General features: G+C 52.2%; 1 protein-coding gene across 5 annotated transcripts in view; it reads left to right on the forward strand.

The window, feature by feature from the left end:
- The first annotated feature begins 194 nt into the window (after positions 1–194).
- The window catches only part of LOC125957447 (calcium-binding protein E63-1), a 51,872-nt gene continuing 26,866 nt past the window's right edge, over positions 195–25,200 (forward strand). Inside the window, exons 1-3 of one of the 5 annotated variants that reach the window (XM_049690149.1) lie at positions 195–751; positions 3,824–3,856; positions 3,963–4,008. In XM_049690149.1, the coding sequence (XP_049546106.1) occupies positions 725–751; positions 3,824–3,856; positions 3,963–4,008 (106 nt within the window). In that variant the 5' untranslated portion in view covers positions 195–724. Of the gene's footprint in view, positions 752–2,338; positions 2,609–3,823; positions 3,857–3,962; positions 4,009–10,256; positions 11,038–18,287; positions 18,369–20,079; positions 20,891–25,200 lie in introns of those variants that run through there. The other 4 variants (XM_049690148.1, XM_049690150.1, XM_049690147.1 and 1 more) reach the window with 4 other exon arrangements.

Below are 25,200 nucleotides of genomic sequence, written 5' to 3' on the forward strand. Positions count from 1 at the left end.
GGCGCGCACCACTTTTTTGACGCTTCCACCGCTGGCGTGGCGGTGGCGGCGCTCGGCGTGACACTCGCCCCGGCGATGGTTGACACTTTTGCAAATGAAAGTGCTCGGTGCAGTCCGTCGGTGCTTCGCGTAACCGATTCTCGTTGCGATTCGTCGTCGTTTCGTGGTGACGGTGGTGGTACCTTTTTACTGATTTTGTGTGGCTCGAAAGGCCTCGAAAGACCGACAGCATAGAACGCGCCGCGCACACTACAGTGTGTTCTACGGAAACCTTGCCATCGGTCCTTACCAGAGGGTCACCCATTAGCAGCGATTCCGGTCGTTGAGTGATCGTTGTAGGGAAGCTGAGGACTAGAATCGGAACACTAGCACGGAACATTACACAGGTGTGCCCGCAGGTGTGCCCGCAAAACTGTGCTAATTCGTGAAAGTTCGGAAAAAAGGTTTGTGAACTGCGCGCCACAGCTCAGCTCACAAACATAGTGAGCCGTGAGAAACCGCGCAAAAAGCCGCGCGAGGGATTAACGTGAACGGATTTAGCGTTAGCGGAACGATCGCCGGTGTGTCAAACTGCGGTGTGAGCTACGTGCCGGTGGTCCCGGATGGGCCTGTGGGTGGTAACGTTGCGAGAACGCTTGCTGTTGAATTAGGTTATCACGGTGCGGCCCGGCCCGGCTCGGTGATTACTTCTTGCCACCCTGATTGTCACGTACGCGTTTCACGAATGAGCGGCTTCTACAGTCAAATCAAGGTAGTTCAGTTATCCCCTGTGTTTGTATGTGTTTGCGTGTGTGTGTGTGTGTGTGTGAGTCAGTGTTTTGGGTGGTTTCGTCCATGTTGTGTAAACACACGGTCCACGGGCAGTCCGGGGTTGTTTCCTGCGCCGGGGGACTACAATAACGGATGCATGATTGATGGTTCCTCTTCTTCGGCTACCGTCTGCCAAACACCTGGCGGTGTCCAAGTGTGTTTACCTTTAAGGCCATGGCCAGCCAGCAGGAATGTGCATTAGGTAGCAAGCTGCACGCGATGCGGATGGTCTGTACGCGTTGAACCATTCGATTTCAGGCAGCATCCTCAGTGTGTCCTCTATTATGCCGATACACCGCCGCGCCGGTGCCAAATGGCACTCCTGGGCCCCTCTAGGCCCGCTACTGTTCGCCATTGCCGTCGCTAACGCGATCTCGATCGCGATCAGCTGTAAACAATAACAACGCGCGAAACGATACAGATGGATGGACGGAATCGGCCTTTTGCAAAAAAAAAAAAACGAACGAACGAACAAAACGGGTTGCGAGGGAAGGCATTCGCCTATTATTAGGAAGACGGGACCGCTCACACACAGCTGTGCGAAGCGCACACTTCTGCAGCAACTGGCGGTTCGCTTTCGCTTGATCGTCTCGTCTTGACTTCCTTGATCTTACGCAGCGCTCGCGAGTAACTGTCGAGGATGAGATCGATGATCGATTGCGGAGCGACGCGACGCGACGCAATGGGATGGGATTGGAATATGTTTCGAAGTATGTTATGGTAGCAAACATAGCAATGTGCTCGGAGGTTATGCACCTCACTGGCCTATAATTAGATCAGCACTTGTGGCGCCGCCGCCGACGACGACGACGACGATGAGTATGAATATGATTGCAGAGGAGTGAATTCAGCATTCACAAGAAACAGCATTGCAACATACTGTCCACTATGCGCTCGCTCTCTCTGTCTTTTTCCCTCTCCTTCTCCTTCGCTTTTCGCTGTCTGTCGGACGAAGAAATTTAAATTCGTTCGGGTGTCGACCAACGGTTGGCCCGAGACACGAGAATTGTTGGAGACACTCGAGAATGCCGTTGAAACGAACGGGGCGAATCCCGGTACCGAGGGACCCCCTCCCCTTAGCGAGCAACCTTCCCCTTCATCTACTCGGACCTCACCCTCGATCAACGAAGGGTAGTCGTCTATTTTTGGTCTACAATCTTGTGGCCCCCCGGGTGGGGGGGGGGGTGATGAGGGGGGGGGGGGGTGGCACACTCGGCCGTGTGTTTGTAACATTCTGTGAAGCGCGCGCGCGGCTTCACGGTGTGTGAAGCGGGCGGACCATCATTAGATCATCAGCGAGTCCACCACCTTCCCCCCCCCCCCCACCCACTTCAAGCGCCTTCACCTGGCGCTTCTTTCCTCCTCGGTGACGATGCATCCTCGCTGGCATCGTTGCATTTCGGTGATGATGCACCATCACAGTGGCGTCCTCGCTACTAGCCGGGGCCGGGGAGCAGGTTTCTGTCGCGGAAGAAAACAGTGTCACCTTTCGCGTGGACTCGATCTGATCGTGGTGCGCGCGTGTGTGTGTGTGTGCGCGGTGTCTCGATCGCTTTCTTCGCATCTTTCCCGTCCGCAGCAGCCGAGGGCAGCAGTAGTAGGCGAGGTGGTGGTGATCGTGAAAGTTTGACCCAGTTGCAGTTGACGATCGGTGCACTGAGCCTCGTGGACATCTTGCGAGCGCGTGCGTGCGTGCGTGTGTGTGTGTTTTGCTGGAGGTCTGCTGGACTGGAGGACGGTTCGAGTGAAGAAATACCGGACTATGGGTGATATTAGCGAGGTGGAAGATGCGGTTAAGGTGAGCAGCGGACACCGGGATCGGATTGAAACTCAATACGAAGTGCACTAGAAGTGAGCACTAAGTCCCCTTTTGAGAACCGGCAAACGATTGCGGAAATGTATTGAACTCCCAGCGAGAGGGTATCCGGTTACGGGCGAACCGGCAAAACAGAAAAGCCAGATTTATGGATTCCGTTCCAACCACACCAACTGAAACCCCGTGCCCCGTGCAAGTCCCAGCAATGGGAAACGATACGTCTTGTACCACTTTTGCCATTCGCCTGCGACTGCTTTCGGTGCACGAGTCGGAAAATTCGTTCTGTCTTCCTTCCTTCTGGTCTGGTTCTTCGGTTCGACACACCCGCTACCAATGGCCATTCTGTGTGTGCAATTACACCAATGGTTCTGCTGCTGCTGCTGCTGCTGCTGCTGAATGAAAAACACATTTGAAACGCTTGCTGCTGGTGGGGAAACGAACGGGAGAAAAATGATTTCCTGGTTATCTGCGCCTCCCCATCGCAGAATGTCTGCTTTACGTTCGCGCACTCCAGGGCGTAACTTCTGCTCCCGGTGGTGAAAGCAAAACCACCATGCAAACTGTCGTGTGCCGTGGGTTGGGGGTTAATTGCATAAGTGTTTAAGTTCAAGGAAGTCGTAAATAAGGCCGACAGTTGAAGGGTACCAACCGGAGCAGCAGCAGCAGTAGCCACTACTGGCACTGTTATCGTGCACCGCATGCCGTAATCCGCGCTCCCTTTTTTTACCAGGTGCCAGGCGCCTCCATCATCCATCGTACCATGCGCCTCCATCGCTTCGAGCAAACCGGAACCGCGTTGCACCGCTTTGCTGTAAACTCATTCCAGCTGCAACTGGGGGGTCAGGACCGTATATTGCTGGTTCTCAATCATCCCTGTGTGGGTTAAGGAATGAAGCCTCATTTGTGCTAATTAATAATGCAGAATGGCTGCTCGCTTGTTGCTTCTACCATTCTTTTTGCCCCCTCGAGCACGTCTTGCTGCAGATGCGTTCGAACAAGCAAGTGATTGATTGCATTGCATTGCATTGCAGTAAAGCGAGCTTCTATAATTTAAATATTAATGTGCTCCGTTCAACGCTTTCTACAGTGTCTTGCAATCGAACGATCTTCAATTGGTCGTGCAAGAAGAGGTCGCCCTTAAACCGGCGGTTAGTACAAGCATCCTTTCTTTTCTCTCTCTCTCTCTCTCTTTCTCAGATGTTGGGTGCCGCACTCATAGGACGTCGCAAAGTAAGTAAATGACCGCCAACGATCGTGCACTCAAACACACAGAAACACACACAGTGTTACTAACGAGGGCCCATTTGTCCTTTACTGTTTTCCCTTTTCTCAACAGAGCTCGGTCGCTAAAGGGAAAACGCTCACCGAGGAGGAAATCAAGGGTAAGTCAGTGTGCGGTGAGGGTGGGTTCGGTGACAATGTACGGCGGACCGACACCGGATCGGTGGATCGTTGGATCGATTTCAAATTCGTTTCACCTCACAACCCCACAACCCCGAACCCCTAACCCCAGTCTACGGTCATACCATCATCATCGACATCATCATCATCGTCGTCGGCCCCGGTTTTTCGTGTCACTAATGTCTCGATGTCCACAACACAGGCTCTCGGGCCCTTTTTTTTCGGTTTCATGTTGCATGATGATGAGTGTTGCTCACAGTGGCTTCCATTCCATTTTTTGTTCCTTTTCTTTCCTCATTGCCAAATGACATGTTCGGTTATTGTGTGTCTATGTGTGAGAGCGAGAGAGAAAGGAAGGGAACGATAGAAGGAAACATGAACAGGATATTGATGTTATTGGACTCGAATGGACCACCCGATGGTGTCAGCAAACTGTCAGGCTCGTCAGGCGCAATCCGGCACTCGGGTTGTCTGCTGACACCCCTTTTACCAAATGGTGTCCGATTGTGCTCGTTAAACCGTTAATGTCTTTTGGCAGTCACCAAAGAATGTAGCTAGTTAGCAGCAGCAGCAGCAGCAGCAGCTTGAGTGACTGCGTCTCGTCAACCGCAAAGCAATACCCAAGGGACACATGCCAGCGCATGCTATCACCCAGCACTGCGAATGATCAGCTGTTCCTGCTCTCGAAGGCAGCATCCATTTTCAGCTGGCTGGCGGAGCTCCTCGGAAGCGCGATTTCCTATTAAAGCACCCCTCCTATTCCGGACGCCATTCCATTTTGAAGCGAAATTAGCAAAACCTTCACCCGCGAGACAGGGGTGTAGAGGGACCTAATTTCATCGCTCATTTCCGAGCGCCGTTCTTCTTCAGTTGGCAACCGGCAACCCGGTGTTGCCGGCGACAACCGCCGAAACCGGCTCCGTTACGGCTTGTTGCTGCGACAAACTACAAGCGATTGCATTTGGCGTGACAAGGTTACGGTCGAGCGCGAACCGAGCGCACCAGTCACGGCGCAAACCCCCCCTCCCGTGTTTTTTCAATGAACCACGCTCCTTCGTTGGCACTGTCACGACTGGCGGATGCGATTTTCGGGCAGCAGCGAGAAAGGAAAGGATGCGGTGCTGCGGTGAACCCGGGTGCCGGCTGTCTGATTAATTAACGCGACTTTCGCTTCGACCCTTTAACGGAACGGCTTCACTATCGCCTTCGTCCGCTTCGTCGTTCAGCTCGGAAGCGGAACGATCGATCGATGCTCCGGCAAACGTATGTCTTTGATTTACATAATTGATGATCGCTTCCCTTTTCGGCATTCAATTTCCGAAATCCTTTTGCTCCTTTCACGGGGAGGGGGTCGTAACGAGAAACATGCTCAACACACCTTCTCCGATTGCTCGTGAAACGTCGTCGCGTCGCGTCGGTGGAAGGGTGCGGAAGGGATGTTTTCGGTGCCAAAACAGCTCGAACAACTCGTTGATCAATGAGCTTGTTGATTGGATCTCAGAAAGGTGTACGATGCTTAAGAATGAGGATTGATGCTCCATCGATTAACGGTGGTGCTCGTGAGGGGAGGGGGGAGGTGGTTTTGCAGAGTGTTTAATCATGTATATTACCCCTCATCCTCACCGAAAAGGCTACTGGGATGGGGCTAATGAGTGTGCGGCGCACGAATCAGGACGCGAACACGTGCGAGCCGAGAGCCCGCAACGGTCACTCTTGTTCTCGCTGGCGTGTTGGGTGAGTCCGTTTTCATTTATTCATGGTGCGAAGTGAAACTAATGGGTCCCAATCCCATGCAATTATAATCATTCCCGGAGTGAACTTTCGTCCTGGCACGTTCCGTAGCACGTGACGAAGGTGAAGATGATGGGAGGGGAACGTGTGGTCACGGGTGGTGCCCAGAAGCCCACTAGCCCATTTCCCGTTTTTTGACGAACACTTTCACCTACCGGGGGGGTAGTCGCACAGGTTAGAGGTGTGATAAGGGTTGTAAAGTTTCTTGAACCCTTAACCCCCTCCCCCGGACACTCGTGGCGTGGCGTGCTGCTACCACACGGCATGGCACCACTTCGGGAATGCACGTGAAAGGTGTGTGTGTGTGAACGTTCCGTGCAATCGTCGCGACAATGTCATCGATGGACTGGAGAAAGGGGTTACCGGTGGCCCCATTTTCTCGTTGTTGTTGGTTTTTTTTTTGCAATAAAGGGCAAGCGAAATGAATTGCACTGTTTTTTAAGTATTTGGAGTAATTGTTTGAGGGGGGGAGTGGGGGGGTAGGGTGCCGTATGTTACCGGGATGGCAATACACAGGACAGGACACGATACGCCGTACTGTACGTCGATCGATCTACCCCTTAATGGGGTTGCCATTTGAAGTGAAATCAATGATTTATTTCGTGCCGAGAGCTACGTTGCACCACCGTTCGGGGCGCAAACAAGGGGCGGAAATTGAAATGCCATCGACGGTAACGCCCAAAGCGTCGCGTTCCCTTCGCTTGAAAGGCAGCCTACACCTCGGTTTGGCATCAAGCATCAAAACCGGCTGGTAATCCTTCCCCTCCCTTTGTTTTTCTCTGAAACGCATTCTGGCACGTGCCAGAACGGTGAGCGAGGAGCGGGGGGGAAACGACACGCCAAGCTACCGTGTTCCCGTAGGCTTCCGGTGAATTGCATCACGTAACGCGGCAAAACCGGGAGTGATTCGACATCGGACCTTTCTGCCACTTCAATTCACAAACATGATGAAGTACCTCCGGGCAGTTCGTCGGCCTCTAGGCTAGGTAACGTTCGTGGATGTTCGTGCAATGGGAACACTGGATAAACTGTGGCTGAGATCTGGGCAGCCATTTGGAATCCAATTTTTCGCAAATCCAACCGGAACCAGAGCACCAGAGCGAGTCCCAGAGTCGACCATTTCAGTCGACATCTGGATTTACTGATTTATGATGAAACGTGCCCCCCTCGGGGGGAGGAGAGTATTCTCCCTACGGGTGTTCCGTGTGCTCTTGACCTTTAGCAAGGCGAACCGGGTGTGAGGGTGGGTGTGGGTGTTTCGAAGAGAAGCGACGACTGGTCAGTGATGACAGGACGATGTAACACTTCTGTCACTTCTGTTGGTACGATTGTTTGCCGGGTTCTAATCCCCGGGAGGGAGAAAGAAAGAGGAAGAGGAGGCCCGCCCGATGTTCAAGGCAATTCACTTTATGGAGTTTCCGGTGAAGCCACGTGCCTAGCGGATTGTGCACCTCACGCGGCAAGGAAAAAGGGATGGGAGAAGGGATGGTTGTTGTCGTATGTTGCTGTTGCACACTTCTAGCGCTGGAGCAATTCAATTTCCGATGGTGGATATGCATAAGTAACGGTGAAGGGTGAAAGGGAAATGGATGCACTTCCTAGCTGGCACTTTAAGTGAACATTATGAACTGTTTATGAAAACAGAGAGCAATCAATCTGCGAAAATGTGAGGTTATGTGCGTTTGCATTCACGAATCAGTCGCTTGATTGGAAAAGAATCGTAGGTTCCATCTAGTATCCTGGTAACGCTAGGGAACGTCTACCGTTTCTTCGCAGCAACCATAGGGCCCGTTAGTTTCGTTCAGTGCGCTTTCCCCCGGGGACTCGGTTGGCCGCGTGCAATCAAAGCGGAGCGCGCAATCCAAAGGAAACAAAAAACTGACCAAACGAAGCCCCCTTCGACAGTGTCACGTGCAACCAATTACTCACGGAATCGAAACGAAGTAATCAACAGCAGCAAGCAGCACACAACCACGGATAGCGCAAACAGTGAAACCGAACGAGCGAACGAACGAGCCGGAACACAGAACATATCGAAGGTACAGCACTGGCCGCCCCGTGTGTCCGTGTGTGTCGCGCTCTCTCCAGTGTTTTGGAAGGTGGCACTCGTGGCTTGGCGCTAGCAACAACATAGGTTGCACCTTCGAGCTCGAACCCACGCACCCGGTATAGGCCTCGCGCAATCGGTGGCGAAGGCGAGAACCTTGCACACTCAACGCCTACTCTGCTGCTCGTCTGGCGACGTGTCGCGCGTACCATTTATCAGCGTGATTTATGAGAGCTGATTTGATTTGATATTTATGAGCTCCTTTTCGCTCGCTCGCACGCTCTCTCTCTATCGGTGGTACTCTGCCTTGTTTCGTTCGGCACGTGAAGGCCAATGGCGTGCCCACACCGATTGGCCACAAAATGGTTACCATCGGGGTGCCGTGTCGCTTCGATTTTACGGCAGTTGTTCGGAGAAAGACAGCAGGAGAAAGAAGGAGATTAATCATTTCCTTTCTGCTCGAGCCCGGGCCCGGGGTCTCTAATGATTGTGTTAAAAAGGATCCAATGGGTCGCATTAATGCGGGCGGGCCCCAGGGCGCCATATTCCGCTTCAGGAGATTTCATCTCCACCGGCAGCACGAATGTCTTTATAGCAAGCTTTGATCATTGCTGCTGCTGCGGGAATAGAAATGAGAAATAAGAATGTTTCATTTGGCGCCGCATCCTACCACTCACAAAAAATCGTAATGAAATGCCGAAATTTGATGGGAAATTTATTAATCTTCGGCATCGGAAGATCCTTCTCGAGCGATCGGAGATCGAGCACCGTCTTTAAAGTTTGTTAATCGTCCTTCGGGGGAGGACATTAAAGACCTACCGCGCCGAATTCTTGGCTACGATGGCAGCTTTGGGTGCTGCATTAAAAAGGGAAATGACGGGCTCAGAAAGCATGGCCATAAACGGAACAACAAGTCCTTGCCGCTGGTCCTGGCTTTGCTTTTAAGATGCCGTTCGCCGGGCTGCTCGCTTTTATGATTGCTTCTTCATTGTGTGCAAAATATGCTTCATTATCGCTTTCATTCGCTCGGTTCACTCTATTCAGCGCACGCTGTTCGTTTCTTTCTTCCTTCCGATGGTTGTACCGCTTCACGCGTGGCACAGCCTTGAAATGGCGCTTTTTGCGCTTGCTCTGCATTGTTCCAGACACTTCCGGCACTGGTTGCCGTGACTGGTCGGGAACATCGGTTCACAACACACATCAAAATGTTTGATTTTTTTTTTTATATTCGATTTTCACAATGTTTTAACACGTAAACCACACATTTATGCGGTGGGTGGGAGGAAGGGAAGGAATTTTCGGAGGGGGAGAGGGTTTCTTTTTTCCTTTTATTGTTTGGGTTGCCCCCCTTTTGGCTTGACGATGTCAATACTTTATGCTAATAATATTTGCTGTTGGGACACAAGTTTCTGGTGTAATAACGCTGGCCACGGTGGCACTTTGGTGATGCCTTGGAGCGACACCGGGAGTTATAAAATGCTCCAAAAGGTCAAAGGTTAAAGCGGATCAGACGGTGTGTATGAGTGTGTATGGTGTGGCTTGAGATTTAAAGTGTTACCTGCCTGGTGTGCGCGCGTGCGTGTGTGTGTGTCTGTGTCGTGCCAGCAAGGTATAACAATCATCTTGAACGGATTGCTCCCTAGAGCAGCTCCCCAGAGGGTCCGTAATCGAATGTGGAGCACACGCAACCGATGTCCGAGTGTTAATGCCACTTTACATTCTGTTCATTTTTTGTAACACCGTTTTTTTTGGAACAATCATGTCCATGTTTCTGTGCTGTTCTTCGTGAGTTACTGTAACGTGTTGTTTCTCCTTTCAACTAGGTTTATTTTAGGTTAGTTGTGCAAGGCGTAGTAGTTTCTGTGTTTTTTTGCAGAGCAGAGTTCTGCACTCCAGAGAGGAAGTGACTCTCTCAAGTGACTTATCAATCGTTTGTGTGTTGAACACCTTAATCGGTGTCGTGTGCATCGGTGTCCTCCAGCAGGAGACAGAGTACAGGCAGAAGATACAAGCCCTTGGATAGCGATCAAGGTCTCTGTAGGTATCGATCGAACGAAGTTAATGCAAGTTTGCGTCAGGTCGCGCCAGTGTAACGACCGTCAGTGACCTCGAAGTGGCCTCGAAGTGGTTGCTAGGGCCAACATCAATTTTGATAACCGCAACCAAACCCCGAACACCGGAACAGTGCACAAAGAGAGAGCGAGAGAACGAGAGCGAGCGAGAGAGAGAGAGCTTATCAAAGGCGCCACCTCACTGACGGTGCATGATAAGACGACGCAGCGTTGCGGTGTGACCGAGCAGCACAACCTAACCTCAAACGGCCACCCGGTGGCAAACGTTATTGGGCTTCAAAGTACCACTGCGTGCCACGTGGGGGGTGGTGGATCCCGTGGGTGTTCCGAGATTTACTTAGCCTCGGGCAGCAGAGGTCTGGTCAATTGCACAGGAGATTGTTCCGGCGCCCCAGCGTGATGCTGCTGCCGCCACCGGCAACGCATTGACGAAGGTCGACAACAAGGTACATCGTGTCTACGCGCCGCCATCGTCGTTGTCGTTTCCTCTTCGTTGAGCAATCGTCAACTAATCAACAAGATAAGAAAACATCATCAACAAGATCTTGGCCTTCTCGCCCGGGCCGCAAGGTAGCACGAGCGGTACACAGGAGGGAGAGAAGGAGAAGCAGGGAGGTGGACTGAGCAATTCCGAGATATGAGTAGTTCGTTAACGATGGGAGCAGCAGGAAGAAATCCAAGTGCCACCCTGGCGGAGCCAGCGGGAAGCACAACAACCACCACCACCACCACCAGCAACAGCAGCAGCAACCACTCGGTCGAGTTGTCGTGTGCGGTTCAGTCGTCATCGCCGTCGTCAACGGTTTCCTCGGTTCGACTGCCAGCGCTCCGGGAGATTTCCGGAAAGGCGGGTAACGTCGTCGCGGCCGACAGTAATTTCCTGACGCCGCAAGCGGCACGTGAAGGAACGCCACCGCGGGCGGATGCGGAGATAGCGCTCGGTTCGGTACCGGCCGGATGTGTTGCGAGCAGTGCGAGTGCGGACAGTGGTAGCGGCGTCGACGGAGGAGGAACACCACCGAAGACGAAGGTCATCCGGAAGCGCATCATCATCCGGAAGCGGATCGTCAAGAAGATGAAGAAGAAGGACGAAAAATTCTGTGAGTGATCATCATCAGGTTATAAGTAACCCCCCTTGCCCGACCTTCGACCAACAACCAACGGACAGTACCTGACTTCACATCCCGTCGCGTCCCAGTTGCTCTGGGCAGCTCCGGAAGAGCGAATCGGACGAGCACGAACCGGACGAACCTTTTCATTGTTCAACTCGCCTTTTCCGTCGTCTTAATAATCCAACGAACCTGCGACTTACGACGACGATTCGCAATAGTGATCCCTCGGGCAGGTGTGATGGACAGGAGAAATCCATGTGCCCAGCGCCTCAATTTGCAGCCCGCGATGACGTACCATTTCCGACGCGACGCTGGTCGACGCGGCCATAAAGTAGACGACTTTCATCCGATGCGAACCGACGGAACGATAACTTATCAGGCGACATTACAAGCATTGGTCTTTCACTCGTTCGCTCGCTCGCACGCTCAGACTATCGTATCTCGGCATCGCTCCTAAAACCTTTAATAAGACTACGACCACTACGACGCTGCCAGGTTCAGCCTACCACCGGTGGTGGTAGTAACGGTACCGACATTTCCTCCGACACCACCGATACGCTGATAGCGTCCGATACGATACGCGTTTGTTTATAATCGTGCAATTTGCGATTGATTGTTTATGTGATTTCCATCATAGCGGGCCTACTTCATTAGCCGGCCCAATCAATCGGCGCTCGGAATTACCCCGTGTTGAACCGGGGCCGGGATGCCTAGGGCATTCGGATCAGTCCGGAGGGGAATCGCGGTATCTTGACATACTGCCAGCCGACGCGGAGCTTATCGCGGATGGTTTTGTGGACTTAAGTTGCTCTGGATTTACCTCGTCCGTGGCTGTCAGGTGCTATTGTACTTGTATAGGCATGCAGTTGGTGGCTGGGTGCCTTTAATTTGCGTTTGCCCATGGATACTGTTACTGTCTAGTGATACAGGCAGACAATTTACTTACATTATTTGTGAGTTTTACTTGAGATTAATATGGAGTAGACGTAATTTGCTTATCATTATGATGTGTTAGCAGGTCTAAGAAACTTTAAGAAGAATTTTTAATCGCGTTAACCTTTTGGATTTCGTCAAGTGCCTATATACTATACAGGGTTGTTATATAGCTTCTTTTATCCATAGGAGAATATTGATCAAAATGCTCCAAAAATTGTAGAGGTAGTATTAACACAATTTCTTCCATCTGCATTGTCTTCGAAATAAGCGTAACGCTCCCAGGGGACAAGTATATAATCATAAACTTCATGGCGATGAATAGAATCGCCGGGGAAGACTCTTATAGACCATTCCGGTTTGGATTCATGCATAAATTTAATGCTAGCCAGAATCGAATCCCCATCGTCGGCTACGCCATGATTAACGGCGTGAAAAATTCAGCGGAATTAATCATACTCCTCAGAAACGCAATACGACTCTTGGACTCTTCGAACTCCGCTGTGCCAGCCTGTGTTTGTGGCCAGGTTGCTCCAGTTGTTCGTACCATTGTTCAAAGGCACAAACAAAGTGTGAGTCCACCTTTCCACCAGCCGTGGCATTCCATCTCTAATCGGAATCGCGGCCAAATTATCAACACCTCCTTAGCTGCACTCACACAAACACATCCTCCCAGACCGGCCACAACCCTCCACGGTGTCCGACCCGCGTGATTTCCGTGATTTCACCGAATACCCTTTTAATAATTCATACCATCCCATTAGTCGCCATCCCTTTTTGGGGGAGCTGTGGGAAGTCCTTCAGTCCATCGCCGTCCATCGCCAGAAAGCCCCAACCGCAACCCAACAAAACCCGCTTTAACGAATCCTTCCTGGAGCCTGGTCCAAAAAGGGGGAGGAAAGGGTGGGTTCACCAGAATTCGACAGCTATGATCATCCTGGTGCAAGCGGCGGTCCGGAATGTCCAAAAATTTAGTTTTGGTTACATTTTATCCGGACAGTCGGCAGTCGGTGTGAGCAACCAGCAGATATGGTGCGTTCCGGCCTAGCTGCCTGGCTGCTTATACGTAGCCACAGTCCCCATTCCGCGTGTCAGCACCTTTTACGCTGGACTCTCGCCATGGCGAGTGTGTGTGTGTGTGCGCGCTGGACGAGCGGTGGACCTCATGAATAATTTATGAAGCGGCCAACTCAGCACTCCGACCGCGTCTGACCGGTCGGGCTCGGGTTTGTGATTGCTGACCTACGGTCAATCCTTTTCGTTCCGCCCGCATTTTGTCCCCTTTTTTGTCGCCCCGGGGTGTGTGTGTCGGTTCCGCGGACGAACGGTTCACGGAGTGCACGAACACCCGAGAGACTCATAAAAGCACTGCGTAACCCCGTTACCGTCCGTCCGAACCAGCGGGGGGCCGCTCGACGGTGTGACGATGAACTCCAACCCGCCCAATGGCGAGCATACCTGAACATATCACGTCCGCTTTGGTCGGGGGCCCTGTGCCGTGTCGGAACCGTGCCCAGCACCAAGTACCGGGCCGGGAGTTCGGCCTGAGCGACAATCATAATAACAATAATGATAATCGCTGTAATCATTTATTACCATCAAGCGCGTGATAAACAAGGGGTGAAGAAGCACGGGGGGACGGGGACCAGCGACAGCGACAACACCTGAACACCGTGCACCGTGGCCATTAACGTGAACGTCGACATCGTTCCTTGGTTTTGGCTTCGGCTTTGGCACGGTGGCACTTCGAGTACGGGAGCAAATTAAAACCAGCTCGCAGTAGGAGGAGGCACCCTGGTATAGGTCATACCTCATAAACCCAAGCGCTTAGTAGTGCGAGTTCATACTGGGAGGCAAGAGTAAGAGGGAACCCATGAAACCCCACCGGCATCCAGCGGGAAGATTGATTTTTCATAATTTATCCACAAAAATTATGAATAACTTTAGAGCAAAACATTGCGCTGTTGCCGCAACGGGTGGCGGGGGTAACTGAACCAAAAGCCAATTAAATGCCTAATTGAAATGTTTCCCGTACCGAGTGCCCATTAAGCCGCCGCGGTCACTCCTTTTTCGGTTCCACGACGCAAAATCCCATTGCATGAAAGTGTGTCGGTGTGTGTGTGTGCGTTGCGCAATCAAAGCGTTAATAGCGTGCAGGAGCCGAGGCTTGAGGCCGCGTGGCTCGGTTTGGAACGTCGAGCACCCCGCTCATCAATCAGTGCAGGTCACCGTCTGTGGGGCGCGCGATCGTAAGGACGCTGATACGCACGAATGAACGACAACTCACGCATGCACGCACGAACGCCATCGAGCGACCATTTTATTGTTGGTTTTCGCTGCTGCTGCTGCCGCTGCTGCTGCTTTTGTTTTATCGAGGACGACGCGACGGAGGACCGCCGACGCTGGTAAAGGCTGGTAGTGGTTGTGTAATTGATTTCAGCGGTATCGGTGCCTCTTGGATGTGGAAAAGCTCTTTGTTTGCTCGCGCAAGTGTGCGATATAAAGCATAAGAAATGTCATAAATTTTCGGAAGTTTTTGGTGTTTCGCGAGGAGCAGCAGGAGTAAGAGAAGCAGAGCAGAAGAGATTGATTTAGTGTGTACCCGAGGAGGCCAACTAATATTTCCAACGGCGAGAAACGATTTTCCACCCCTTCGAAATGAAAGTTAATTCCCCACACAAGAATCGCCTACGCGGTTTTTCACCATTTATTGGTGGCCGGCTGGTTTATGGTGCCAACTTTACGATGCAAACCAGCACCAGTACTACCTCCTGGACGCCACTGGACCGGCCCTTAGGCAACGGGGTGGTGAGGTGATGTCTTAACACTTTAAAATAATTAAGAACACCGAAGCAGCGTGACCATTTCGCATCGGAATGCCGGCGCTGTTCGATGCCGGATGGATGCACTTGTCTTAAACACGATTACACACACACACATACATACATACACGCTCTCTCTATCTATCTCTCTTTGTTCAATGTTTTGCCGAGCGTTTACGACCAGCGACCGACTACCCGAACGGAATTCGAATGACCAGAAGGCGCAACAAATGATCCGACGTGAGCTGGACACACACACACACACACACCACACCCGGGCCCTTCCTTTCAACCATTTTCCAAGAATTGAACAGTGAGCAGCCGATCCGATATTGTCACCCGGGCAAACAACATTACTCGATCGAAGGAGAGCAGACCAATGTCCGATGGCGGTGGCAGCAGCTGTTGACAATAATTTTTGTCCGTCGTCGTCGTCGTCGGTCAGTTTGGTTTTGGTGTGGCCGCGGGGACATTTCAAAAATGGAAAAAGGCCGATCGGTCCAAACGACGGTGGTCAAAGCTGCGACGGCGACGGCGACGGCACGGGTTTGGTCTTTCGCTGACAGTCGTTTGGCAGACGGCCATAATGCCGTCGACCGACCGAGAGACATCGTGCGGGTTTCTTCGGTGCCGTGAAGTACCGGGGCAGTATTGGCCAATAAATATGGATTGCGCAGCACCGTCTGGTTTCATCATTTTTTTGTGCAGAGCTTGCTAAGGGGATATTTGATTAAATGAAATTTCAATTTAGTACATTGTACTAAATAAAGAGAAGGTCCTACAGTCCCATTAAATGTAAGCGCCATTTTGATGGCGATATCTCGCTTTAGAGCTCGTTTGATTCAATTTACCAAAAGCCTGCTTTACCTCCTCCTTCTCCTCTAGGGCCCGATGAGGCCCTCATCGATCATACCCCAAAAGCCTTTAATCCTGACAAGGACGTCGACAGCGACAGCAACGACACCGAGTACCGATTGCGCGCCCCATTCTATGCTTTCTCATGCATGTTTAATCCCTTTTCCTCCTCTTTTAGCAGCCACAAAAAACACACACAGACTAATGCTTCCCTTTCTCTTTCTCTCTCTCTCCTTCTTTCCTTCTTCCAGGTGAGTATCTGTGAGCTCGTTTCGCTGGACGTGAGTAACCGATTATTGGATCATTTATATGGATTTGGTCGTTGGTACGGTCGACCACGGGTTCGTTCGATAGACAAGGGTCCAACTCAAACGCACGCACACACACACCTTTCCTTTGTGACGTGAAAATAATTAATGATTTAATGCATTCGGGGGAGTTGGGATCTTGCTGCTCACAGGGTCCAGGAAGACCATCGTCTTCCTTGGGACTGGTTGCTCATCGGATCGCTTGTCACTCGCTGCCCTTGCTGCGTCTTTCATCCTTCCGTTGTTCCTATATGTTGTTGTGTTGCTCCGATACACGCGCTTACGCGTAAGAGTCACGACGGAGGATCTGCAGGGCGAGGAGTGTGAAAATGTTTTCCAACATGCAATCCCCATCTTCCCTTTCGTCGGGGGTGACGAAGGGATGAAAGTTGAAGGGGTAGAGGGGGGCGGGGATTGGGAGCTTAGAGCGTATAAGCTGCTCAAGCAGGTGAGTTCACTTCGCAACAACACGAGACATCCGTTGGTTGGTGGGTTCGGGGTTGGGGGGTTGGGATCGCAATCCGATGCTCTACCCTCTCCCTGTCTCTCTCTCTTCCTCTCTCTTACCCCCCTTCACTCGGTTTATCTCCCCTCATTACCCTCGGAAACCACCGGAACCCAACCGACGACTGACACCACCGGAAGGTATATATTCCCTGGGTGGAAATTTCGTTTTTCCATCCCCAACCCCCATTACTACCCCTCGCCACCCATTACGGGTGGTCTATGGAATAGCTTTCTTTGTTCATCGGACGGACGGATGGACGGACGGAGGCAAACGGTGTCCTTTCACCTTTTTCAAACCTCACACCCCGAACACGCTGATACTTTCTACTTTCCCCTTTTTTTCACTCTCCTTGGCCACGGCCATCGGACTAAGGTTGACAAGTGGTTTGTGATGGGAAAAGAATTGTCTACTCGTGAAGCGTGTAGCCACATTGCTCCCTTCCACACGCCACCTCACTCCTCCGCGTGTTGCGTGCATTTACGACGATCAAGGTGATGTTGCTTATCGCTGTTCAACAACACGATTAGCCCTTAATGAAACGACGCCGGGAAGAACATGGACCTGAAGGGTGTGGAATGGGGAGGGAGGGAGAAGAGAAACACGATTACGAGCACAAACAGCAGCACTGCAGGGTCCCTGCTTGGGAGGATTCGAGGTCACGCCATCGCCACCGCCGCACAATTCGCCTTTAAAGCCACCATTCGATGGTGAACGTTCGAGAGCAAAACACAAAGAGCAAGGGCTCCAGTTTTGAGTACTCGTTGCCCAATTGAGGGACCAATTGAGGGACTTTTACGATCTGCGATTCAAAATCCCGTAACTACCAGAATGAAGTTCGCAGAAAAAAAAAACAAAATGAACTCACTGGATGGACTCGGCAGTCCTGGAAATTCGGACAGCTTTAAACCCGCACCGGCACGGGAGGATTGCGTCCAAATTGCGCATTGAAGTTCGAACACTTGGCGCGAAGCGCGAAGCGAAGGCCGCGACGCTGGTGGCGACCGTTTTCCACCCTCAATGCGAAGCGAAACGAACGTCTAGCGCAGGAGGTCTAGCGCGAGTATTCCGCTTTGTTTGTTCCGCTCGCCTAGCTCACCGCCTTCCCCCCTCCCCGAGAACTTGATCCATTTCCACTCCGCCCCCATCCACCGATCACCCATCGATGGTTTATGGCCTTTCGCGGAACGCTCGGTCGTCGCTGTTCGGAGCAAAGCAGAGCGGTCCTGGATCCAAGCCAAGCCATGTCAAGCGAACCGATTATACGTGTGTGTATGCGCGCGTGTGTGTGTGTGTGTGTGTACGTGTGTGGGTGCGTTTGTGGCCGAAGCTTGCGATTTTCCCGATAAACCATCCACGGACCCATGGCTCTCTCTCTCACTCTCTCTATCTATCTCTCTCTTTCCCACTCTGTCTCTCTCTCTCTTTCTATCCCGTTTGGCTCTCTGTTTACTAGCAGCTGAGCCGTGGAAAGCTGAATGGAAAACACTCGGAAAAAGGCGTATAAAAGAACAGAAAAAGCTACTCTCAAGAGAGCTCGCACTTAACGCTACGATAGAGCAAGAGAGAGAGAGAGAGAGGGCACCACCGAGCACGAGAGAGAGAGAGAGAGAGAGAGAGGGAGAGTCAAATTTCCGGGGCGCGAGCAAGACAGACGATGCAAACCCCTCGAGGCGGACAGAGTAAGCGAAAGAAAGAGAAATAAAGAGAGAGAAAGAGAGAGAGACAGAGAGAGAGAGAGAGAGAGAGAGAGAGAGAGAGAGACGTGAGACGCGGATTTTGAGTGATTTTCCACGAGCGAGCGGCCAGTACACACCGACACCGTAGGCAGCCGGGACAGTACCGGGAACGCAACCGAACCAAACCGTCAGTTGCTCTCTAGATCTCGCCTCAAATGTAGGTCATCATCCCGAATTCCAATTCCGATTCCGATTCCGTCGTTCCGGAGTGTCGCTTTTGGGTCGCTGGTTGGTCTTGTAGTGTGCGTTTCCATTTGCAAGATCAACCCCCCGTGGAAATCTCCCTTATCGCAGCACGATATCCGATTGAGTTGGTTTCCCGAGTGTTTGATTACGGAGCAGCAGCTGCTGTCCGTGCATTCCGTTGCCAGAGCACAACACCCAAAGACTTGTGAGCACACACACAAACGCATACGCACACATACACAAAGTGAATGATGAAGTGCAGCAAAAGAAGCGAATTGTGCGAGCGAACCGAATCCGAGTGTGAAACACAAGCCACTTGGTGCCACTTGACGCTGAAAGGAAGGAGGCGAATGGGAACGATGATTATGTTTCTGCAACTGAAAACCGCTGGAGCTCCCGCCACCCACCGTGCACCGTACGTAACACGTGCCCTGTGGTCTCGTCGTCGTCGTCGTCGTCATGGCGCTAAAAACCCATTCTCCGGAATGGCAATGGCATCCGGTTTCTTCTTTTTGGTTTGACGTTTTTGCGACGATTCCATCAAGCCCTTCGCCTGTGCATCGAAATGAAGAGCATCCTTCCTTTCTCTCGCGTATCATGTGAAGCGCAACAATCGAGGCCACGTGTTACGTGGCAAATAAAAAAAAACACACACACAAACGACGCTCCCTCGAGCACTACGACGCAATCTCGAGCGGGGGCTTTTGGGCGTCGGAACTCGGTTCGGTTCGCCACCCTTTCGGGCTCTCGGTTCCCAGTCGTCGTCGTCGTCGTCGTCGTTGTAGCACGTGAGCACCACCACTGCGCACGGTACACGTGAGCACCTGAAGAGGAGCAACCCCCCTCCGTGGGTCGAGGAAGCGAGAGAAGGGGGCGGACGTGGTGGCCGATTCGCACCAACACCCGGCACCAAGTGTTATTCTTCAGATGGTGGCTGACGAGTGGGGGGAGGGGGGGAGCCCTGGGAGTTGGCTAAACAAAAACAAACCACCGCCCCTAAAGGTTCATCGTCAAGTGGCTACCACTTTGGCTCGTCGTGTGTGTGTGTGTGTGTGCTGTGTGTGCTGTGTGGTGTGGAGGGACCGGGTTGCCGTTCGAGGAACCGTTTTACTGATAGCGCAGTATCCTTCTCGCAAGGACTCTCGACGTGCGCGCCTCGCCTCGCCTCGGGATCCGATGTCGGCCAGCCTGACGCCTGGCTGGTGCCCCAGTTTGTCTTTCCCTTCCCCTTTCTCCACTCCACCAACCTTTTTTCCGCGCTTTTGTTGATCTTCTTCGCTCTTCTTTTTCTGAAGAGGGCGGGGGGTGTGGGAAAGGGGGTGAAATTACCACCGACCATGCGTCTCCATTCCGAATTTCATCCCCCTCCCTTGATGGCCTTCCCTTGATGGATGGATGGCGCTGGAGGTTGATGAAATTTGCAACAAAAACATTGCCCAAGGCGCGTCTCCAAAGTGCTTCAAAGCCACCCTCCTCCCCGGGTTGAAGGGGTTGTCCGGCGGGGAGGGGGTTGTTTGAGACACTTAAAGCGATCAACCCTTCCTTCCCCGATGAAGTAGACTGTTTATGTAACGCTCGAAGCCAGTGAAGTGAACATAAGCACATAATCATGTGCTGGTCCTGTGTAAGGGTGTGTGTGCGTGTGTGGCTCTGATACGATCCGATGCTTTCTCTCATAACAGCCTACCAGCTCCAGGAGTGATCTTAAGCTGCGCCTCCTTGCGCTGTCATCATCCCTCCCCCCCGGTTTTGGCCTTTCCCCTCTAGCCCCATAGCGATAGAGAATGTCCGTCGGTGTTCGTGCTCCCAAGTGGTTCCCAAGCTAGAAAGACGCCGTGACGCCGTCCGTGTGTGGGTGGATGTCTCCGTGTATCCGAGGGTGCGTGCGTGCGTGCATGTGTGTCTGTTCGTTACGTTACGTGGAGTGTAGAACGGTTTAGTCGTAGCAGAGTGAGTGAGGGATGTGAGTGAGCACAGTGAGCCTGGGCGACGCGCTGTCCACCTCTTCCGCTAGCTCCATCAGCGTTTTTTTCCACCACAAAAGCCAAGCCCCTTCTTCCGCCTCCCAATTGAACCCTCTGTCTGTCAATCCGGTCCCAACCGATCCTATCGCTCCTTAAGGAGGGGGGTGATGCGTCGACGTGCACTGTGCAGTCCTAGTCTAACGGCCTTGGCATCGAAGTAACCAGCGAACCGACACAGGACAGAGGCTACAGAGACGGTTCTGTGCTGCGTGCAGCGTCGCCTACTCCCTGGAGTAACCGGAGTGACACGCGGTGTAACGTGCACGTTACTACACGTTTGAACCCTGTGCGAGACCTGGCCTAGACTGCCCCAAGACCAAGACACACACACACACGCAAAAGCAACTGACAGGTTGCTAGGAGTAACCTGTATTTCCTGGACTCCTGCGCACCGCATCACCACCACCACCAACCACCGCAACAACAACAACAATGAGCCAAAACTTCATTAACCTGTCGGAGATCCGAGGTGAGTTTTGGGTGTCAGATGCGCTTCTTGTGGTCGTTGCACTCCGCTCTGCTTCATTTTTCTTACCCCCTCAGCGTCTACGGAGAGTGATGATGGATGAATGGTCCCCCCGGGAGGGTGTCAGGAGGGGAGCAAAACAAATCCGAGGACGAGTGTTGTGTTTGTTTAGGAGCACCGTAGATTCGTTTGTGAAGATTTGTTGATCCAGTGATTGTGGATGTTGATGAAAAAGGGTGCTTCTTTGCTAGCGCCCATTTGCGTTGTTGTTGCTTCAAATTCGATTACATAACCCAATGTGGGTACCCTTTCGTCTTCAGACAGAAGCAAGTCATTGGATTGTGACGAGTCCTTTTGCAGTCACCTGAACGGGTAAAGACAAACAGAAAGGCCCCAGGAATATATTAGCTGCATTGTCAGACAAGTTGAGAGTATCTAATCTTATTTCCAACTAAAGCAGTCCCCTTTTCAAGGACAAAACATCCTTAATGTTAATGATCGTCCGGGAACCGTTGACGTTCGAAGATATGTTAACTCCTTTCTTGCTTGCTTTATCGTCTAGACTTTGGACGAACGACGGAACATTTCGAAAGCATCCAAAAGGGCGACGCCTTCCCCACTAAGAAAAGAGGTTAATATCTTTTTCATGACCCCCGCCAAGTAGCAACCTCGTTCCACACTCCTTATTGTTGGCCACCTCCCCCTCCCCAGGGATACAATCTGATGGATAAATGATCTTTTAATGTGGTAACATGAAGGGTTCTGTCTTGTCTCCACACATTTTCCGCCACTCCGCAAGCTCTCGCTCTCTCCCGTTCTGGTGTCTCTGGCTTTCCACGCGTCCGTATCGTGTCGTGCCACCCCCCCCCCCCCACTACGCGAGGACGAACCAAATCTTGAGACATCGAGCCGGCCACGCTAACGACACCGCACCATGCCATGCCATCGCCGGTCGTCGATGGCGTTTGGCGATTGCGTTGCGTTGCGTGTTTCGCCACCATTTACGCCACCGGTTCACCCGGTTACCCTCACCCCCCCCCCCACTCCGGGGGTGTCCTTGTAGTGCGCAGTGCGAACCGAGGTCAAACCAGCTTCGTCGACGACGCCGACGACGACACCACCGTAGGGTGCCCGCGCCGTCATGCCAACCGTTGTAGCGTTGGCGTTGGCGTTAGTTGGGACCGTGCTTGGGATTGGATCATTACTTCAATCCGCCCCCGGGGTTGGGGACGAACGAATATTAATTTGATTTTCATATCGCTCCGAACCCTACACCCTGTACGTCCCCTCCCCCCATCCTCGGGACGGGTATGATTACACGGCAAATCGGTTTGTCCTTGAAAGTGTTCCGTTTCGCCGGTTCTGCTGCGCCACGACGACGTGCGGACGTGGACCTTGGTATTTGTGCCAAACTGTGCTGCTGTTAGCGGCGTTGCTGGATCATTTCACTGTGTGTTGTGCTCACCACACACCTCAATCAGGTCGACGGAGGAGATGTCGGTAACGCAATTAAACGCCGACGAACCATGAAACCCGGTGGCCGTCAGCGAGGCCAAGATGGCCACAACACATTATCTAACCAGGGGGCAGGGGAAATCCAAGGACAGAAGTTCTAAGAAATGTCTCGAGAAAACGGAACGCCAGCCAGCCACGAGCAGCTGCTTCTCTGTTTCTTTCTTCCTCTCTTCCTCTCTCTGCCTCTCTCTCTCGCACTCCCTGTCTCTCGGGACCACCACCGACGCCGTAATGCATTCGGTGCCTCACTTCCGGTCCACAGCCAACCGGTGCGGAAGTGAATGATTTTATAAAACTTGTTTGTTTACCAAGAGCCGCATACCCTTGGTCGCATCATTCCGCCATGCCCCGGACCCCGGCTTCGCTACAGACAGTTCGCTTCGCTTCGCCGATCATGCAGCTGGCCAGCCCCCGCATCCCCCCCGGCACCCGGGAGGATCCTCCTACGAAGGGGTTACCCATCGGTTGCGTTGCGTTCCGGGCTGCAAAATTGCGAAAAGTTGCTCGTCCCGTCCCGTTGCGCCACTCGCACCAAACTTATCGCATCAGTGACATTATGAATTTTGAAAAACTTTTATCCCGCCAGTACCCAACGGCCCTTTTCCTCCGGTCCTCTTGCACCAGTCTACCACGGTTGAGCAAGCCAGCCAGCCAGCAAGGACCGGAATTCTGTTGCCCGGCTGTAAGGCACCGACGAACGAACGAACGAACGAACAATGAAAATGTTTTTCATTGGAACGCGGGGGAGAGGCGAGCAAGTTGCGATATCGGGTATCTGGGGCCAAGATGGGGCCTCTTCCGGCCACCGATTGGTGAAGGTCATCATCATGGTCTTCATGGTGAATCATCGCATCATCATCCTCCGCATTCGCTAGTCGCGAGTCGCGTGGAATGTTGATTCCATTGGTGCACTCGCTTCGTGGTCGAAAGAATTGCGTTGGACGCGCAAAGATGATTGCAAATTAGCATGTTTTTCATCGGTGAGCGCTGCGCTTGACAGTTGGCTTCTGGCCCATTCAATTCCTGCCGGTCCTGACACATGCTGGCTGCAGTTATGCCACGAATACGCAATTTATGTTGCCCCTCTCAGTGTATGTTTGTGTGCTCTGGTTGGTTCTATTGCGCTGTGTCTTGGTCATAAATTTCCCTTCCTGGCACTGCTGCTACGGTACGCGACGCGATATGGACGTGCTTTGCGAAACTGGGAATGCAAAGAACGAAGAATGCAGTTATTATCACTCGCAGCAGCAACAGCAGCAGCAGTAGGAGCACCGGTGCAGGACGGGTGCATGTTTACAGGAGCACCGGATTTGATTAATTGTGGCCAACAAATTGATTGCCACCAAGGAACACGGCAAGTCGTGAGTTGGTTCGTTGGTGTGTCTCCACAATGCGCCCTTTTCTCTACTCTACTTCTTGCATCATCGCTTTTAATGAAAAAGTCAATTGAGCGTTTCAGGGATTGCGTTTAGCATAAAATGGAAAAAAACGGTGCCTCCGAGGATGGCATGGCGATGGTGCACAACGGGGCAATAAAATGTGAGATGCGAGCGAGTGAGAGCGAAAGCGAGAGAGAGACTTGTTGTATCATCAATCAATATAGTCTACCTCCGAACCACTTATTGCTCGTTCGATTGCACGATGGCGAAATCGAGAAGGTCAGAAGACGATCCGGCCAAACCACTCTGCTGCACCGCACCATGCAGACCTGACTTGGCCGGGGCTTGGCGTACCAGCTCGTTATCGGCACTCGAGTTCCCTCCACCCTTCCCCTGTTGCACTACCACTTTCGAAGCCGGAGAGGTGCAGGGCGAGCGATTGCATCGAACTCTTTGCATCCACGCAGCACGTTCCATGGGATCGCAGCTGGTGCTGGATGGGTGGTGGTGATGGTGGTGGTGGTGCTGATCGTGAAGGCGTGATACAAACCACAAGCACCACCACCACCACCACCAGCACCACTATCACGAGGTTGAGGTCCTTCGCACCGCAAGTGGGTGGAGATCCTTGAGGGTTGAAGTGCATCGCGGCGAAGGGGGTCGGGAGTGACCCGGATCCGATCGATATGCGATACGGGATGATGCAATCGACTGCACCCCCGTCCAAGGGAGGGAGGGGATTTAGGATGCATCGACAGACAATGCGGAGATTTTCCAGTTTGTCACGTTTCCCTCACCCCGCAGGGTGAGTCACACTCCCGTGGTATGCTTTATGAAGCTGCCTCCCCTCACCTACGGCTCGTTTGTTGGCCAAAGGAATGATTGCGGTTTGCGTGAGCGTGAGCAAACACGAACCAATGCTGCTGCTGACCAACAGTCAACGGTTTTTGGTTGTGGCGACCGTTGTTGTCATTGTGTGGTGGCCGCACAAAGGTGTTGCAGTAAAGCATCACGTGAGTGAGTGAGTGAGTGAGGGGTAATCACTCTGTCATCCACCATGGGAAGCGTTTGATGAACGCCGTTTTGGATGATAAACCGTTCACTACTCGTACTTGATGGTTTGTGCTTTAGTGCGGTGCGCTTATTAACTCTCTTCTCTTCGAAACAATTGATGTTGAGGCTTTAAGCTGCTGCACTCCTGAACAATATCATTAATCTAATGATTTATTGTTGATCTCTGAAACACCAGGGCTTGTTCTATTGTGTTTTACATAGAAGAATCCCTTTGTATTTGTGCCATAGGTGTGTTGAGGAGCATTAAGCTGTTAAGTTGCAAAAAGATGTGTAAAGCAGCCAACATACCAGGTGCATAAGCTTAAAATTAGCGTATGCTTCTAGATGGGTTTATCGAGTAAATTG

Source organism: Anopheles darlingi, chromosome 3 (genome assembly GCF_943734745.1).
Source record: "Anopheles darlingi chromosome 3, idAnoDarlMG_H_01, whole genome shotgun sequence".
NCBI lineage: Eukaryota > Metazoa > Arthropoda > Insecta > Diptera > Culicidae > Anopheles > Anopheles darlingi.